Source organism: Glossina fuscipes, unplaced genomic scaffold (genome assembly GCF_014805625.2).
Source record: "Glossina fuscipes isolate IAEA_lab_2018 unplaced genomic scaffold, Yale_Gfus_2 0, whole genome shotgun sequence".
Classification (NCBI taxonomy): Eukaryota; Metazoa; Arthropoda; class Insecta; order Diptera; family Glossinidae; genus Glossina; species Glossina fuscipes.
In genome coordinates, this window is record NW_023998414.1 from 34488681 (window position 1) to 34505197 (window position 16517).

A 16517-nucleotide genomic window follows, 5' to 3' on the forward strand; every position below is an offset into this window, starting at 1 on the left:
TTTTTCCAAAGCGTCTTGTGAAAGTGGAATTTTTGTCACAATTTTTTTTCTCTTCCCACGATTTCCATGGTGTGACCATGATTCAATTGAAGTGAAGATAGTTGTGTCAATGAACTTTGGTAGTACATTTCATTTATACTTCATTTCAAGAAATCTGTTGCAAATATATTCCAAAAATATTTAATCAATAGCATCCGTTTCGGCAGCTGTGTAAAATGCCTTGAACAGAAATTAACTTGGAAAATTCATATGAAACATAAACGTCAACAATTTGATTTTTGAAGCCCGAAAGGCTCTATTGACCCATTCGTCCAGAATCTACAATTTATTCTATGGCATACAATTGTGGAGAACAGGCAGTAACTCTAATATTGAAACGCTTCAAAAATATTAATCAACCGGACTTGTTGTCTTATTGCTTCCTTACTATTTCAAAACTATTCATGATGACCTGGATTTTTTCGATCTATTACAAATCGGATTGAACGTCTTTCTTCAAACTATCTGATCAGACTGAGTAATTATCTAAGTCCTTTGACAATATTTCTTCTAGATGATTCCAATGAGAGTTCGAGGATTCGAGTTTTATGCATCCACCAAAATCTTTTTTTCACGAAATGCAAATATTGTGCGCTCACAAGCATTCGATTTGAGTTTGGGAAGAGAGATGACATCCAAACACACATTCTCGTGATTCTAGTCCATCATATAACGCCACATATAATGGCAAGGACTTATGCTTGTGAACTGCGTTATAGGGAACATTTACGTTAAATTATTTTTGACGAATAGCTGACAGAGATCTCCTATATGCGATCTATTTTACACCAACACTGCAGCGCGTGTTGCTAGCATATGCGAGCAGCTACAGTGTTTTGCAACCTCTTCCCTGCTCAAGGCCTATCTGATGGCATTGTAACATTCTCCTTTATAGCTTTAACTTTTCTCACGATATTAAATAATATAGATTTCGAATTATTTTGTGCGCGAAATGGCTCAGTTGTGTTTTCTTTTACTATATCTTAAAAATTAGGCTTGTATGGCAACCAGACAGAGCTACGAAAACATATATATTGATCGAAATGCTAGAGAGTAAAAATTATACGGATTTGCATGAAAATCTCGTAAACTACAAGCACAAAATGCGACAAGAAATGTATTGTGTTGTATGTCTAGGGGGTACTCGTTTATTTTTTGTTCACTTATAGTACGTTTTTAGTTGCAAAGGTCCGTACATTGTCTATCGTTTCGGTTTAAAAAGTTTTCGAACTCAAAAAGAAGATTGCAATCTCATGTCCATCTTTTATTTCGAACAATTTTCATATATTCATCATTTTCTGCGGTATGTAACCGCCATGAGACCGCGATGCGATTAATTTCGGATGTACTACAGTACATTTTTGACATATAATTAGAAGCAAATCAAAGTACATAGTTCGGTTTCGGGTGTTTTGAATTTCATGTAAATAAATGATTGTCAAAAGAAATTTTATTCAAAAGAATGAAATTGAAAGAAAATGGAACCGTTTAAAGTAGATCTTGGCTATCTTCGGGCAATGCAAGAGAAACCCGTAATTGAAGCATACACTAAACCAGTAGCCGTATGTCATGCTAAGGATGTGCGTGAACATGAAATGAAAGAATTCGAGTTTATTCATGGCAGGAAAGTTTTGATTGCCAAGTACGGTGGCCAAATCCATGCTTTAGGTAATACATGTACGCATTACGACGCTCCGTTGCACACTGGCGTGTTGGGTAACGGGCGCATCCGTTGTCCCTGGCATGGAGCCTGTTTCAACATTGAAACTGGAGATATTGAAGAGTGTCCCGGACTCGATTCGTTACCGTGCTATAAAGTAGAAGTCGAGAGAGGTGGTTTAGTTATGGTGCAGGCAAAATTAAAAGATCTTGAAAGCACGAGACGTTTAAAAACGATGGCTAAACGTGATCCAGAAAATCCTCTCACATATGTTTTAGTTGGTGGGGGCCCATCTTCGCAAGTGTGTGCTGAAACTTTACGCAAAGAAGGTTTCACTGGCCGTATTGTGATAGTATGTAAAGAATCATATTTGCCTTACGATCGCTCGAGGATTTCAAGGCGTTTTGATTTGAAATTTGATGATATACAATATCGTCCACAACAATTTTATGATGAGCACAACATAGAGGTGTTTGTAAATTCTAAAGCAATTGAAGCAAATGTCGAGGAGAAGCTGGTAATAATGAAAGATGATAAACGTTTATTTTATGACAAAATGTACATTGCCACCGGCAGTAGTCCGAAACAAATACCAATCAAAGGTTTCAATTACCACAATGTTTTTACTATGCGCAATTTTGACGATTGGAGACGTCTAAAAAAGGCTATCGGTAAGAATACACCTGTGATTTGCGTAGGTTCAAGTTTTTTAGCTATGGAAATAGCCCAAGCAATAAAAACTTATATGCCATGCAGCGTAAGTTCAATCGGTCAAACTATTAAAGCAACATAACCAATTGTTTATTTTAATGTTTATCAGGTTACTGTTGTGTCTCGCGCGAAAATTCCAATGCAAAAAAAATTCGGATTAAAAATTGGTGAACGCATTCTTAAAATGTATAAGGAAAAAATGATAACAATGATGATGGAAACTGCAGTCCTAGAAGTTATAGGAAATGACTTGGGAGTTACACACGTCAGACTGAATGATAATCGGCAGTTACCCTGTAAGGTTTTGATAATCGCAGCTGGGATAAAATTTAATACTAAATTCTTAGTCGGTTGTGGTTTGCCAATTAACGCTAATGGCTCGATTGACGCTGACTTATATTTACAAAGTATTGTCGACGATGTCTATGTAGGCGGTGATATCGCCAATGCACCTGTTTATTCCGATTATAATCATCGCTCTAACATCGGCCACATTCAGGTGGCCCAAAATCACGGCTATGTAGCTGGGGTAAATATGCACGGTTCAAGGAAAATCGAAGTTCGTAGTGTGCCCTATTATACGACAACGCTGTTTAATGTGACTTTACGCTGTTCTGGCTTTGGTCTTTTTAAGGACGTTATAATCGAAGGCGATTTGGAGAAATTAAACTTTGTCGCGTACTACATAGACAGTCAGGACAGAGTGATTTCAGTAGTTTCGTCTAATCGCGATCCAATCGTTTCACAGTTCGCAGAATTTAGAAATCAAGGAAGAATTCTGCGGCGTTACGAATTGGTAGACCTCAATAAGCCGTGGGTAAATCGTTTGAAAGGGCCAATTAAATGCCATTAAATTAAAGAAACTCTCATTTCTTCGTATTGCCGAATTTCAATTGTTATTTCTTAATTTTAAAAATATGAAATTTTCCATTTGATTGACCTCGCTGACTAGTCAATCAATACCGCTTGGAAAACCGTTCAAATCATAACAGCTCATATCTGCAATAGTATATAGGCATCTTCATTGTTCTTCTTTTAAACTTGCCAATTATCGGTAAGAAAAAATAGCAAATTAGTCTTGCAGTGTTAAGAATTAGCGGGCCGACCAAAAAAATTAGCAAAAGCAACCTTTATAGACTAACCATTAAATTTTTCTTAAGACAATAGAATTACGGGATTTCCTTATTTCATTATTATTGCTAATATAACTGAGATATTGTTGAGGATTTGGAAGAGCTGTTCCCAGTAAAAAAATTCGTTTTGGTTATCTCTTTTTATAAATAACTTCGCCGACGCGATTATACATGAAACCGATCGAGAAGAAATATTATGCTAACAGGCTTGAGAAATAAACATTGCGTGCCCACAAAATATTTCTACAATGTCTATAGACTATGCAGATTTTTAATATGTATTTACGGTATGTACGAAATTCGGCCTAATAAATGTGTTATATCGTAAAAGCTATTTTCTTTAAAATCGTTGAAAATCGCAACTCTGGCAACACGTATATAAATTTGCAACCAACTAATCAAAAAAACGAAGTGGATAAATTCATAATTTTTCTTTTTTTTTTTATTTGCAACAAAACGCCCAAAAATTGCAATTACTATTATCTAGAGTTGAATTTTATTTATATAATACTGGTTGTGTGTGTATACATAAAAACATTCCAAGCATTGCAGAAACAAGAGTTAGTGGCTGTAAGAAGTGAATGTAATAATTATGAATTTTTTGGGCTTTGGACAATCGGCCGAAATCGATATTGTTTTTGATGGTGCCGAAAACAGGAAAACCGCAGAGGTGAAGGGAGAGGATGGTAAAATAGAACAAATGTTACTTTATTATGATGGCGAAACAGTGTCTGGAAAGGTAGGAAGTGTACTACAATTTTTAAAATCATAAGAGGGCGAAATAGGCAATAACAAACTAATATGACAGCTTTTATTATTTATTATTTTTAATTGGCGAGGTAACATATATTTTAGTTTATCGCCAGTTGCTTGTTAATTAGTGCACAAAACATATGCGAAGAATTAGGATTTTGAAGGCAATTTTTAAAATATTTAAGGCATTCTTTTAATTTTAGGTTAATGTCACCCTTAAGAAACCGGGAAGTAAATTGGAACATCACGGCATCAAAATTGAATTTATTGGTCAGATAGAATTATTCTATGATCGTGGCAATCATCATGAATTTAAATGTTTAGCCAAAGCGTTGGCTCGTCCTGGTGATTTGATACAAAACAATAGCTACCCCTTTGAATTTCCTAATGTAGAGAAACAATTTGAAGTGTATGCTGGCTCCAATGTGCGTTTACGTTATTTTTTGCGAGCGACTATAGTACGTCGCATTAGTGACATTACCAAGGAAGTAGACATTGCTGTACATACTCTATGCAGTTATCCAGACGTTAATAATCCTATCAAAATGGAAGTGGGCATTGAGGATTGCCTGCATATTGAGTTTGAGTATAACAAGAGCAAATATCATTTACAGGATACGATTATTGGCAAAATATATTTTCTTTTGGTTCGCATTAAAATCAAGCACATGGAAATTGCAATCATAAAACGTGAATCCACTGGAACCGGTCCGAATATGTTTACAGAGAATGAAAATATTACCAAATTTGAGATTATGGATGGTGCCCCGGTTAAAGGCGAAAGCATACCCATTCGTGTTTTCTTAGCTGGTTATAATTTGACGCCCACTATGCGTGAAATTAATAAAAAGTTCTCGGTTAAGTACTTCCTTAACTTGGTGCTAATGGACACCGAGGATAGACGTTACTTCAAACAGCAGGAAATTACTCTATGGCGCAAAGCCGATATACCGCGCTATCATGCTCACAGTCAACAGCAGGCGGCCATTGCTGGTCACAATACTCATCCCCAGCATGCCCCGGCTCATTTGGTAAGCGGTCCACCGGCTCCCATTTCTGCCACTCCCGCTGTACCCGTCAATGACAGTAATGCTGCTGGTACAGTACCATCTGAGTCTAAAATGGGTTTATTTACACGTGAAAGTCCTAATCAAGAATTCAGTCAGCAATCACAAGATTCTTTACCCACATCACCAATGACGCCGCCATCAATGTCAATAGAAAGGGGTATAGGTGATGGTGCTGCAGCAACTAGCACTTCGCCTGTGTTGCTTTCCACTACGCCACCACCACTGCCAGTTGCCGCTACTATCATCAATGCTACTACTACCCATGAAACAGATCCTGCGGCTGAACAAAAGACAGCAGAAGTAGAAGATTTGCTCGAATCAAACGAACAAGCGGAAAACGATATAGAAGACAAACCGCTAGTAGTGGCGCCAGTTACTACCGATTTTTTAGATGACGCCTGATATCTCGGCTTAGATTGAGTCGAGCACTAAGTGAACAATGTGGTGGTGGTAGTGGCCTCTATAACTGGAGTCGTTACAGCGGTCTACTTATTATAATCGTCAGCAAGTGCTTAATATAACAAAACGTACTCTCGAACCACTCTGACACGAAACAAAATTCCTCCCTCCCCCCCCTATACCTATACATTAATTATAATTTGATTTTGTGTTTTATTTTAAAAGGTGAGAAATTCTTTGGTAATCAATTTAAAAGGTAATAACTGACATACCTTTTAAGCTTTCAAAAAAAAAGAAAAAGAAAAGAAGAAAATAATGATAATCCATTGGCTACCAATTATATGAAACTAGTGAAACTTTAAACGATTCGGTCCAAAAACAAGTAAATGTATCCTATAAGTGAAAGTAACAGAACAATGCCGGATTATATGGTCCATAGTTTTAGGTCTTGTTTTATTATTACCATTACGTGAAGCTATTGTTATATATGCTGTGCAAGTACATACATACGTAATGTACAACGTAATAAAAGTATGCATAAAGTTGAAGAAAAATTTCATAATTAATGTTGCGCCAGCAAACACATAAATAAAAAGTTTTTTTATTAGAAGAACTAAATTATCTGTCATAGTTTTCACTTACTACCTTCATATGCTATTACTTTCATTTTTCCCTTTTTGAATATTGCGTTATGAAAGCTCTTTTTACACAGTCTGCATGTTTTACACGTATCATTGAAAAACTGAAAAGAAATTGAAAATTAAACTACAAATTGTACTTTATATTTTAGTATGAAAGAAAACAAACGATTTTTTTGTTTTTTAGATATTTTACATATGTGCGATGGATTAAAACTAGAGAAATATCATGGCGACAGTAGACAGAAGTTTATAATTTTATAATTCTAAGTTGTAATTACTAACGTGACTAGAGGGGATTTAACCGTCATGTCGCGTTCATAAGTTAAAATAGTAATATATTCAAAATATATTATGTATTAACCAAGTTATAAAATGCAAAAAAAATTTAATAATAAAAAGAAAAAAAGACGAAACTAATATATAGTGTCTTCCTTATTTAAAGATGAAATTGAAAATATATCTACTATGGGTACATAACTAGGCAAAGCGAGTTTCTTCTTTTCGTTAGTCAACCGTTTTTCTAAGAGATTCGAGCGGCCCCTAAGTTCCGAACGTCTCATTTTAAACATATGTTCTTGATTAGCACCCCTCGAAATTCCAACAGACTGGCTCTTCTCAACGAACGTGCTAGATATCAACTCTCCCAAGACAAGAAGCTCATTGAATTTGCGTATAAGAAATTTAGTGCGATTAAAACTTGAGAAGCCATTATAGCAAGTCGAAAGATACGTCATTTTTATGTGCATTATTTTATTCAATTTGTAACGCTAAACAAAATAGAACGGTTGCAAGATTAGTCCCATGATTCCTTGACTCTTAAATGATTCAAACGATCTTCCCAGGTAACATGAGGTTTCATCTTTTTTAACGTTGTTGCATCATTCCAATTCGTAATTTTAACTTCGGATTTCTGCAAATGTTTGACATGACCATGAGACTCTTCCTGCAATAAATTAAAATGAAGCATCTAATAAACATACCATTTAACAATATGATTGCTTCCAACTGCACTTACCAATGTTAAATACGGATGTCGAAGAAGTAACATAACCTGCTCTTCACGCTCATATTCTCGACGTAGTGTTTCCATAGCTCTCCGACCGACTGGCTTAACTAGACGACGCTTACCTCGAAAAATATGGCCAGGCACAGTTTTTTTGAAGAAATTTATCAAGGTTAAATGCATTCCAATATATTTTTCTATTGAAATACTTTTGAAATTGGAAATTTTTCGACAGCTTATTTTCGATAAATCAGATGTTTTACCGTACGATATTTCACGAGGTATTTGAAGTACTCTTCCAGAGTTGCTTATACGTTAAAGTAACGTTCTGTCACAAAACATTAAATAATGATAAACTTTAAGAGATTATTTTAACAGTAAATGGTTGTCTTGTATCTGAACTTTTTATTGTATTTAAAATTTTTGTATAATGTATTTTTATTGTACTGCGGCAGGTATTACAATATTATGCTTGTCATCATATGCTGACACGTCCTTGCCATAGTAGCGATCTATATAGTGCAGGATTTCGAAGCATACTTCAATCATAATTAAGATAATGATCATCCACTCTAGACGTGTGTTATGGGCTTCGTTGAGATTGTGAGATATTAATTCAGCTAATTCCACACAGTGGTTAATTTTTTCGTTCATAACCTTGGTACGTCTTGAGACGGCAAAATATGAACACACCTGAACATACAATCTTTCGAGTTGTTCACGGTCCCAATAGAAGTCTGGCGTATCCAGCAGGTCTGAGGATAAATTAATTGCGTGACGCAGAGCCAGTAGTTCACCAGTTTTACGTAAGACTTCAGCTCTCGACATACGTATACGTCGCCCTTTTTTCATATCATCCGTTATAAATTCCATAGAATTTATATAACGATCAAGGCTGGCTTCCCAAATTCCCAGTTTAATACTGGTAGACAAAGCATTGGAAAATGTGTACTTAGGTAAGAAATTATCCGCATTAGAGATGAGAAAAAATTTACCAGTCTGAAAGAAAGCAGATATCACATCTTCAGTTGGGACTATATCACCTTCAACATCTATAGCTGAAGACGGCACATAGGTATACGGCATTATTTCACTTTCACTACGTATCAGTGGTTGCAAATATCGGTCTTTCTCAAATGGTTTTAAAAACGCAAGTACATTATTGATTTCGATTTCGCTAAAATTCCACATAACCACTGAACCCTCTCGAAAGAAGAAAATATCACGCACTTCTTCTCCTACTTGATATTTGGCAGTAACGTAAAGAACATCTTGTTCTAAGCCTAAATTGTCTGTGGAAAAAAATTTTTTGGCTTCGTACAGCTTTTGTTCTCGTAACGCATCCAATAAACTCTCCAAATCGTACTCCTCGGCTGTAGTGTATGCAGTTACATTATAGAAACCCATGGCTAACAGTTCGGTTTTACCAACTGAACGTTTTTTACGTTTTTTACTTGCTTTACACTCCAAGTGCACTGTGGCCATTAGCGATTCATGTTGGTGTCTTAGCAGTGGTTGTAGATGCATAGACTTAACTAGACTTTTAAATGATGCTGGTACTGCACATTTTCTTTCATGTTTGTTCTCTATATATGGAGATGATGCAATGTACGCCTTACTTATAATATTTCTGCTTCCACCGAATGCGATACATTTTCTTAATATTAAACGGCCGGTATTCATTATTTCACATTAACTTTCGAATTTGTTTTTTTCTATTTGTAGCATAATTGTTTTAGCAAAAATGATATATAATTTAATAATTTTACGAACAATCATTTACCGGTAACATTATAAAATATATATAGCAGCTGTTTAACTGCCTCATTTAATGTACTGTGAACAGGGTTGTTAGGAATACGTTTCCGCATTTATAGCATCTAATTATTCAGCATTTACAGAACTCAGGGTCACAATACATAATCTTGTTTACGCAAACTTGATTCGCGTCAAAAATATGCAACTCAGAAGTTTCCTTCAAAAGCCTTTCTGGCCATGAAAGTTAATTTCATATCTTAAAACCGAAGCGTGCCGCCCCCATATATATATAAATAATTTGGGCTTAACTTAGCGTATAAGCAACCAATCGATACGCGGTCGTTGCAACAAAGCAACTGATTCATATACTAGTTACATATCAATTTTTTTGCTATAAATTTTATGCAATTTTATCCGTTTAGGTGTCGTGGGCGTTTTTGAGTAATTTGTATCTAGTCTGATTGTTGTATCAAAAAACTGTATCAAAAATTTATGTATAAAAAATAACTTTAAAAAACTTTTATATTATATTTATTGTTTTTCACGAGTGACTTAACAAATATTTTACATTGCATAAACTGAAAACGTTATCAAAATTCTTTGGAGGTAAACAAACCAATTGTAAAATTATTTCAGGCAGGGAACTTTAATTTTTCATATTCTGTGACCGTATAAGTGACCATAGGTATAATATTTAGTTTAAGAGGTGTATTGTTTTTTTTTGGTATATTCTCTATTTAAATTGCATATCTGAGAAAAATTTATTTCTATCTCACTCACACGGCTGTACTGTTCCATTAGTGATTTTTCGTAGCTAATATGTGTTAGCATTTGCTCTTAACAAAATCAAAACAAAAGAAAAGAACAAAACAAACTGCAAATATTTATTTGAAAACTAAGCTTTAATAATCGTTATTATGGAAATTATTTTACTAAATAATGTTAAAAAATTATATGATAATGAGTTGTATGCATCTGTTATACCAACTGTAAGTAACCATGTAAAGTTATTTCAATATATTCAAATTTAATAACTATTTTATTTAACAGGCAAGTTTATTACACACCTTACTCCAAAATGATCGGTCTCTGGCTACTTCAGAATTGGAGTATCAGGTTCTGTTGTATTACGGTAATGCTTGTTATTATGAACGTCAGTATCGTGTAGCTATTAAGCACTTTAATGCTGCTCTTTTGATGCGTAAAAGCATGATACGTTATAAAAATGTTCATTTAGCAGCTATTGAGAACACTTGCGAACAATTTGGAGAGATTGAGACACGTTATAGATTGGCAACTTGTTATAGAGATTTAGGAGAACATAGTCAAGCCGTAGCAACTTTACAAGCTTTGCCGGCGAAATCCCGTACTCCTAAAGTGAATATGTTACAAGCCAAACTTGTTCAACAAGGAGGTTCTTCAAATACAACAGAGGCTATATTAGCTTACAAGGATGTGTTACGTGAATGTCCTCTAGCTATGGAAGCTATTGAGGCACTGTTGGAATTGGGAGTGAATGGTATAGAAGTGAATTCTCTGGTAGTAAATGGTAAGTGTATCGGGTTCTAAACTATTTACCGCAAAATTAACCCCAATATATATTTTTAGCGAGCAGTGTACCAAAAAATATAGAATGGCTAAGCAATTGGATTAAGGCTCATGCTCAAATGTATAGTCGCAATCATTTGGAAGCCTCAAAAACATTTCAAAGTATTAATGACAACACAAAATTCCACCAAAATGAGCATCTAGTTACTTTAATAGGAAAAAGTCTTTATTACTATGGAAACTCCACGCAAGCCCAATTATATCTCGAGATGGCGGCTATGATTAATCCGCATAATTGGGATGCAATTATGCCACTGTCAGTAGTATATGAGTACAATCAAAAATTACAAGGTTTGGATAAATTGACTGCCCAAATGACGAATATACATGAATTCACATCCGGCCATTGGTTTGTGATGGCGCAAAGTTTCTATGCTCACGGCATGTTAGAGAAAGCTTCGTCCTTTGCTTATAAAGCTTTAACCCTAAATCCGCGAAATGTTGAGGCGCAATTGCTAAGAGGGAAAATATGCTTGCGAACTAAACGGCATAAGGACGGAATACATTTTTTTAGAGCCGCCCAATGTGTAGCCAATTATCGCTTTGAGGTGTATAAAGGATTGTTCTATTGCTATATGGGAATGAAACGTTGCAAAGAGGCTCAAACGATGTGCGCGTTGGCAGTGCGTTATTTTCGTAATTTACCCAGAAGTTACGTGGTAGGTAAAAACGCAACCCTTTTTAAAACTGTTATAATAATTGAGTCTATAGATGTTTGCTCGCACTCTGATTCACTCTTCGCACCCTCATCCCAAAAAGAGTGCTAAGAAAGTAATAGGCAAAGCTTTGGAAATCGACGAATATTACGCACCGGCTGTGGCTTTAATGGCAGAATTGTGTCAAGCCGAGGGCGAAACTCAAGAAGCAATCGCATTGCTTAAAAAACAGGTTATCAATTACCCGCATTATAGATTGTTCACAATGTTGGGAGACATATTGGCTGGTGAAAAGGATCTCAATGGTGCTCTAGAATACTACACTACCGCTTTAAGGTAAATACATGATGGGTTTTCGTTTGCAATGAACACCTGTAAATTTTCCTTAATTCAGTATGGAACCAACCTATCAAAGAGCTCTCGAAGGTGTTAACGCTTTAGGCAAAGTGTCGTGGTCGAACAATAAAAACGAACAAGATACTTCAATGACCTCTTCAACGAATCAAGACGAGGAATGGCCTATCGAATGCGACGAACCTTCTATTGAAGCCGTGGAATTGTTGTCCTCACCTGCCGTAGCACACGACGATGGTGAATCGGATACATTTTCCGATCCTTTCTGGCAAGATGTAGATGCCGAATTGACCAATTAATCGATAGTCTTCAGATGGAAAGCAATATTTTGCTGCTTATAATAATAATAAGTGTCGCATTGTTTTCTCATTTCTAGCCAATTTGAATTTTGTGAATCCCTATAATTTTCCATATTTATTACATATAATAAACTTATAAAGCATCGACGGGTGGTCTGATAATCATTTATCAATACAAACCTGGGATATGAAACACGCTTAGCTGTTTTCGTAAAGTAATATTACACGGTATTATTAATAATTAACTGAAAATTAATTAAATTGAAAAGAAGTAATAACAATAACAAGGGGATTGGATAATGCTTTAATTTGTTTCCTTCGTTGCGTTGTTGTTGTCTGCGTTAGTCGATATTTCTTTCTTCGATTTCTCCTTTTTATCTTTTATCACTTTACGATATACTTCCAATTCTCGTGTCAGAGGTTCAACGAAACTTTCAAATTCGAGCTGTTTTAATGCATCTAATATGTTGACGGTATTAATGGTCTTGTGATTCTGTTTTCGCGCCAACGTGGTTGACGTTGACGTCAAAAATATGACAAACACTGAGGCTGCTCGAGCTATTGTGGTTCTAGCTTCTTTTGACACGTTCGCCCCATCTGGTAGAGCTTCTTTGATAAGACGAGCAATAACAGCATTAGGTAAATTCAAATCCTCGATGCGTTCCACCATCTTGCACGTCTCAGATCTACTTTACAATGTTTCCCGTTTTCTTTATTAACTTTCCGGAATATCTAGTGTATAAAAACTTTTCTGCACAATTGATGACATTTTTACAATGCTGCTTACGCTCTTTTTCCCAATGGATTTTTCGCTCCTCTTTTCTCCTTTTTTTTTCGGCGCAATTTCAATGTTGCTGAGCTTAACGAATTTACTTCACTTCCTGAGATTGTCGAAATTTTCCCAGTGCTCAACAGCAAATACCATACTTCATTGGGGTTTCAAGAAATGTAAGTAAAAAATATGTGTATGCAAGATGAAATTTTTCTCATATTTTGCATAAAATCGCTAAATAAAGCAAACATAAAAACGCCTCTTGTTTGTGCTGACGTAGTTTAAAACTGATAAGGTTTTTGTTTTGTTGAAGATAAACTAATTCTTTTAAAAAATAATTTTCTTTTATTATATTGGGGCTATATTCTAAATTGCTATAAGTAGAAAAAATTATTTCCCCGGAGAAACAACAGAAATCTCGGATTTCTTAACTGCTCACTTAACGATGGGATGACTAAACGATTAAATATAAAGAACCACAAGAACTTAAAAAAAAAAAAATCTTTAATAAAATTATTTATTTGTGGACGTTTCGAATTAACCTTAGGCTTTTAATCAATCAAAGAATGACAAATTATGGCGAAATTGGTCTTCGTATCTTCACATTTGCGACAGCGGCAGTCGGACCAAAGGAGAGGATGAAAATGATCACTTTCAATGGGAATGGATACATGTCATCGGCATCTCGAAAGCTAGACAAGGTATAAACAAACTGATTGTAGAAGATTGAAGGTTTTCTTATAGAAATAAAAGCCGCCAACCAATGTTCTTACATTGCTTGCTTTATAATCTAAAATTTTTTTTAAAGATCGAAAATTATAAACGATAATAATGATATATTCGGTAGTTATGATGTTAATCAAATCAATTTCCGAATTGATTGAACTATGTTCATGTGCAATGCATGTGTTTTAATGCTTTTCCCCTATCAGGTTGGAATATAGGGCAGCAATTAAAAATCTGAAAGTAAAAAAGAAACTGAAAGCTCTGAAACGTGCTCTTGGGCGAATAATTTGAACGGCTTTAATCGGTTTATAAAAACGCCCATAAGGAGTTAATAAGAATCGCTCTGTGACTGCTTGTAAAGAAAAACGCATAAGAATCAAAATTCAGTATAGTTTCTATTGCGACATTACCGAGACTCCACGACAACGCTCTCTCTAGCACTTCAAATGATAACATACACGCGTTCCGACCAGTTCCACGAAAGTAAAATTTTGAAACAAAGTCTCAACCAATTACGTTTTTCAGTGTGCATATTTAATAGACCCTAAGACGTGTGTTTATATATGTAAGCAAAAAATTGCATTAACCGTTAAATAGTTTTAAATTTAAATAATTAACTCATTAATCAGTTCATATATTCCTTAGAGTTACTAGAAATGCATTGATATCTGGATAGACGTCATTGACACGATATGCGATTATATTGATATCGCAATCTCCCATATGTCATAAATGCATTAAAGTTAAAATTTCAAACTCTATTCTATGCCACAATTATAGTTTACTGAAGCCTTGTAAAAAATATTGAGATCATACAGGTCCATAACAAGGTGATACCATATTAATGTCGTCGAAATAGTGAAGCATGTCTCATTGCTTTCACTTTTTGTAAATTATACCATCTCTTTACGCGATCCAAATCCAAGATAGAATCTTGTTATAAACATTTGGAATAATAAGTGGAAAAAACGCTTTGGGGCGCTTACCACAAAAATCAAGCAAAAAATATTCCACTTTATCTATGACATAATTCATCAACTCCTTCTGAATGATAACACTGCCTGGTACGAGTTTTCGATCATCCGACATTTGACATTTTTGCAGAAATTTGATGACTAAAAATCTCTAAATATGCGTTTATCAAGTATTAGATAGACGGAATACACCTTTACTTCTGCTAACTACTGTCGACTCGTTTTCTTAGGTTGCTCGAGGAATCTTGCCTAAATAGATTCGTATTTACATTGTTTTAATATTTCGCTATTTACTATTTTTCTGTATTTAAATGGCAGATTAATCTTGCTTGTAGAATATGCAGTACTCGCCAGCATTCCATTCCCGCTTTATATTCTAGTAGAAAATCCATTGTTCCTTTTCAAATAACTAGCTTATGTAATAGAGGTTTCTCGTTCCACACATTATCACACGAACAATTAAGAGCTTAGTTCGATAAACATGAAAGTGTTGTGTATACAATCTCAGTGTGTAATACAAGTATGAATAATGGTTAGTACATATAAGGCGCACTGTGCTGACTCAAAGCATAACAAGTATACTGGCATCCCAGCCAGTTTTTCTTACATCAAAATATGTAACCTTTTACATGTGGTCTATAGTATACAGTTTAATATATGTTATAGTCAAGTCATTTTATTATTGTCGCCAGTAATTGTAATAGGGACGATCCCAGGACGAATTCATTTTCAACCCATACCTTTAAACAATATTTTTACACCACTATGGGTTTTATCTTATGCGTGTCCTATCAGTTTGTAAATTAATTGTATTTGTTTACCCTATGGATATATATCCGTTACGTACTATGCTCCGATTAGACGCCTTTGCATGTAATAACTGTCTTTGAATGCAAAATCTTGGGATGTTAACATTTTTGAGCGGTGACCTCTTACAAATCTGCAGAACTTGAAAAAATCATGGCATTAAACTCTGACAATGTTTTTGTAACGTACGTGAATATAAATATGTATATAATCGAAGATATGAGTAATGGGACGATGATCATTATATCATGTATATCCACATTTGTTAATGTTTGAATATCTGACTCCTAGATTGCTCCACTGCAGTCACAAGATTTACATGAGCAACGCATCCACGTTCCACAAAAGTAAAAAAAGAAAAGAAAGAGAATAAGAACAAGATATTGTTAAAAAAAAAGGGGGCTAAGGAGTGAAAATAAAATTTGAAAAGTTCTATCAATGAGCGGTGATCAGAAGCTTGAAGAAGAGCAGGATTTAAATGATCACAATTGATTAACGATTGTTGACGAAAACGAAGGTATGAAAATTATTTTAGCTAATAGGTTATTAATATTTCATTCGGCCGCAAGCATTCATGTGAACCATTAAACTTATTCGGGGCTGACATAGTCCGAGTATATATACAGGGAATTTAGTAAACAGCAAAGGGAAAGGTAGATAGACATGTAGATAGAAAGAAAGAAAGAAAGAAAGAAAGAGAGAGAGAGAAAGAAAGAAAGAAAGAAAGAAAGAAAGAAAGAAAGAGAGAGAGAGAGAGAGAGAGAGAGAGAGAGAGAGAGAGAGAGAGAAAAAGCGAATGGAATACTTTCCAATATGCTTCCGAAACAAAATGTACGCCATTTCCTGCCACTGTCTGATTAAAGCTGATTAATAACATTTCAGATAATATTAAGTTAATGTTAAAAATTTGAATCGGATAGGTCTTTCTTATTTTAAACTTGCCTTATATAGCAAACTTTCGTTAAGTTTTTTACGGCAAAATGGGATAATTTTTGACATAAATTGGTTCGTAGAAGTAATTCCACCTAAAAATTAATTGTATCCCGGTAAAGACGAAGGTGATGGCAACGTTCAAATAATGATTGCTTTAGCTCTCTCTTGTTTGTTCTTCGCTTCCGATCACACGTGTGCCAGTGCCATCGCTTGGGCCATGT

General features: G+C 35.0%; 6 protein-coding genes across 7 annotated transcripts; 3 read left to right on the top strand and 3 right to left on the bottom strand.

The window, feature by feature from the left end:
- Window positions 1-1517: 1517 nt before the first annotated feature.
- On the top strand, window positions 1518-3263 carry LOC119645022 (apoptosis-inducing factor 3-like). Its single transcript, XM_038044798.1, has 2 exons — window positions 1518-2456; window positions 2520-3263. The coding sequence occupies exons 1-2, from the start codon at window positions 1518-1520 to the stop codon at window positions 3261-3263; spliced, it is 1683 nt and encodes a 560-aa protein (XP_037900726.1).
- Window positions 3264-4009: 746 nt separating this feature from the next.
- On the top strand, window positions 4010-6059 carry LOC119638834 (vacuolar protein sorting-associated protein 26). The gene is made up of 2 exons (XM_038035878.1): window positions 4010-4282; window positions 4500-6059. The coding sequence occupies exons 1-2, from the start codon at window positions 4136-4138 to the stop codon at window positions 5766-5768; spliced, it is 1416 nt and encodes a 471-aa protein (XP_037891806.1). The 5' UTR covers window positions 4010-4135; the 3' UTR covers window positions 5769-6059.
- A 310-nt stretch (window positions 6060-6369) lies between these two features.
- On the bottom strand, window positions 6370-7688 carry LOC119638845 (ribosomal protein 63, mitochondrial). Its single transcript, XM_038035905.1, has 2 exons — window positions 7422-7688; window positions 6370-7349 (listed from the first exon to the last, which is right to left on the bottom strand). Exons 1-2 carry the CDS (start codon window positions 7590-7592, stop codon window positions 7200-7202), a joined length of 321 nt encoding a protein of 106 aa, XP_037891833.1. The 5' UTR covers window positions 7593-7688; the 3' UTR covers window positions 6370-7199.
- A 62-nt stretch (window positions 7689-7750) lies between these two features.
- On the bottom strand, window positions 7751-9171 carry LOC119638840 (required for meiotic nuclear division protein 1 homolog). Its single transcript, XM_038035892.1, has one exon. The coding sequence runs from the start codon at window positions 9090-9092 to the stop codon at window positions 7848-7850; it is 1245 nt and encodes a 414-aa protein (XP_037891820.1). The 5' UTR covers window positions 9093-9171; the 3' UTR covers window positions 7751-7847.
- A 904-nt stretch (window positions 9172-10075) lies between these two features.
- LOC119638090 (anaphase-promoting complex subunit 7) lies at window positions 10076-12231 on the top strand. 2 transcript variants are annotated; one of them, XM_038034718.1, is made up of 6 exons: window positions 10077-10156; window positions 10218-10716; window positions 10776-10877; window positions 10932-11434; window positions 11487-11767; window positions 11826-12231. In XM_038034718.1, the coding sequence occupies exons 1-6, from the start codon at window positions 10085-10087 to the stop codon at window positions 12082-12084; spliced, it is 1716 nt and encodes a 571-aa protein (XP_037890646.1). In that variant the 5' UTR covers window positions 10077-10084; the 3' UTR covers window positions 12085-12231. The 2 variants fall into 2 exon arrangements, with proteins under 2 accessions (XP_037890652.1, XP_037890646.1); XM_038034724.1 differs by having other exon boundaries at window positions 10076-10156; window positions 10776-11434.
- Window positions 12232-12363: 132 nt separating this feature from the next.
- LOC119643334 (DNA polymerase epsilon subunit 3-like) lies at window positions 12364-13022 on the bottom strand. The gene has a single exon (XM_038042687.1). It carries the CDS (start codon window positions 12752-12754, stop codon window positions 12389-12391), a length of 366 nt encoding a protein of 121 aa, XP_037898615.1. The 5' UTR covers window positions 12755-13022; the 3' UTR covers window positions 12364-12388.
- Between the last annotated feature and the right edge of the window lie 3495 nt (window positions 13023-16517).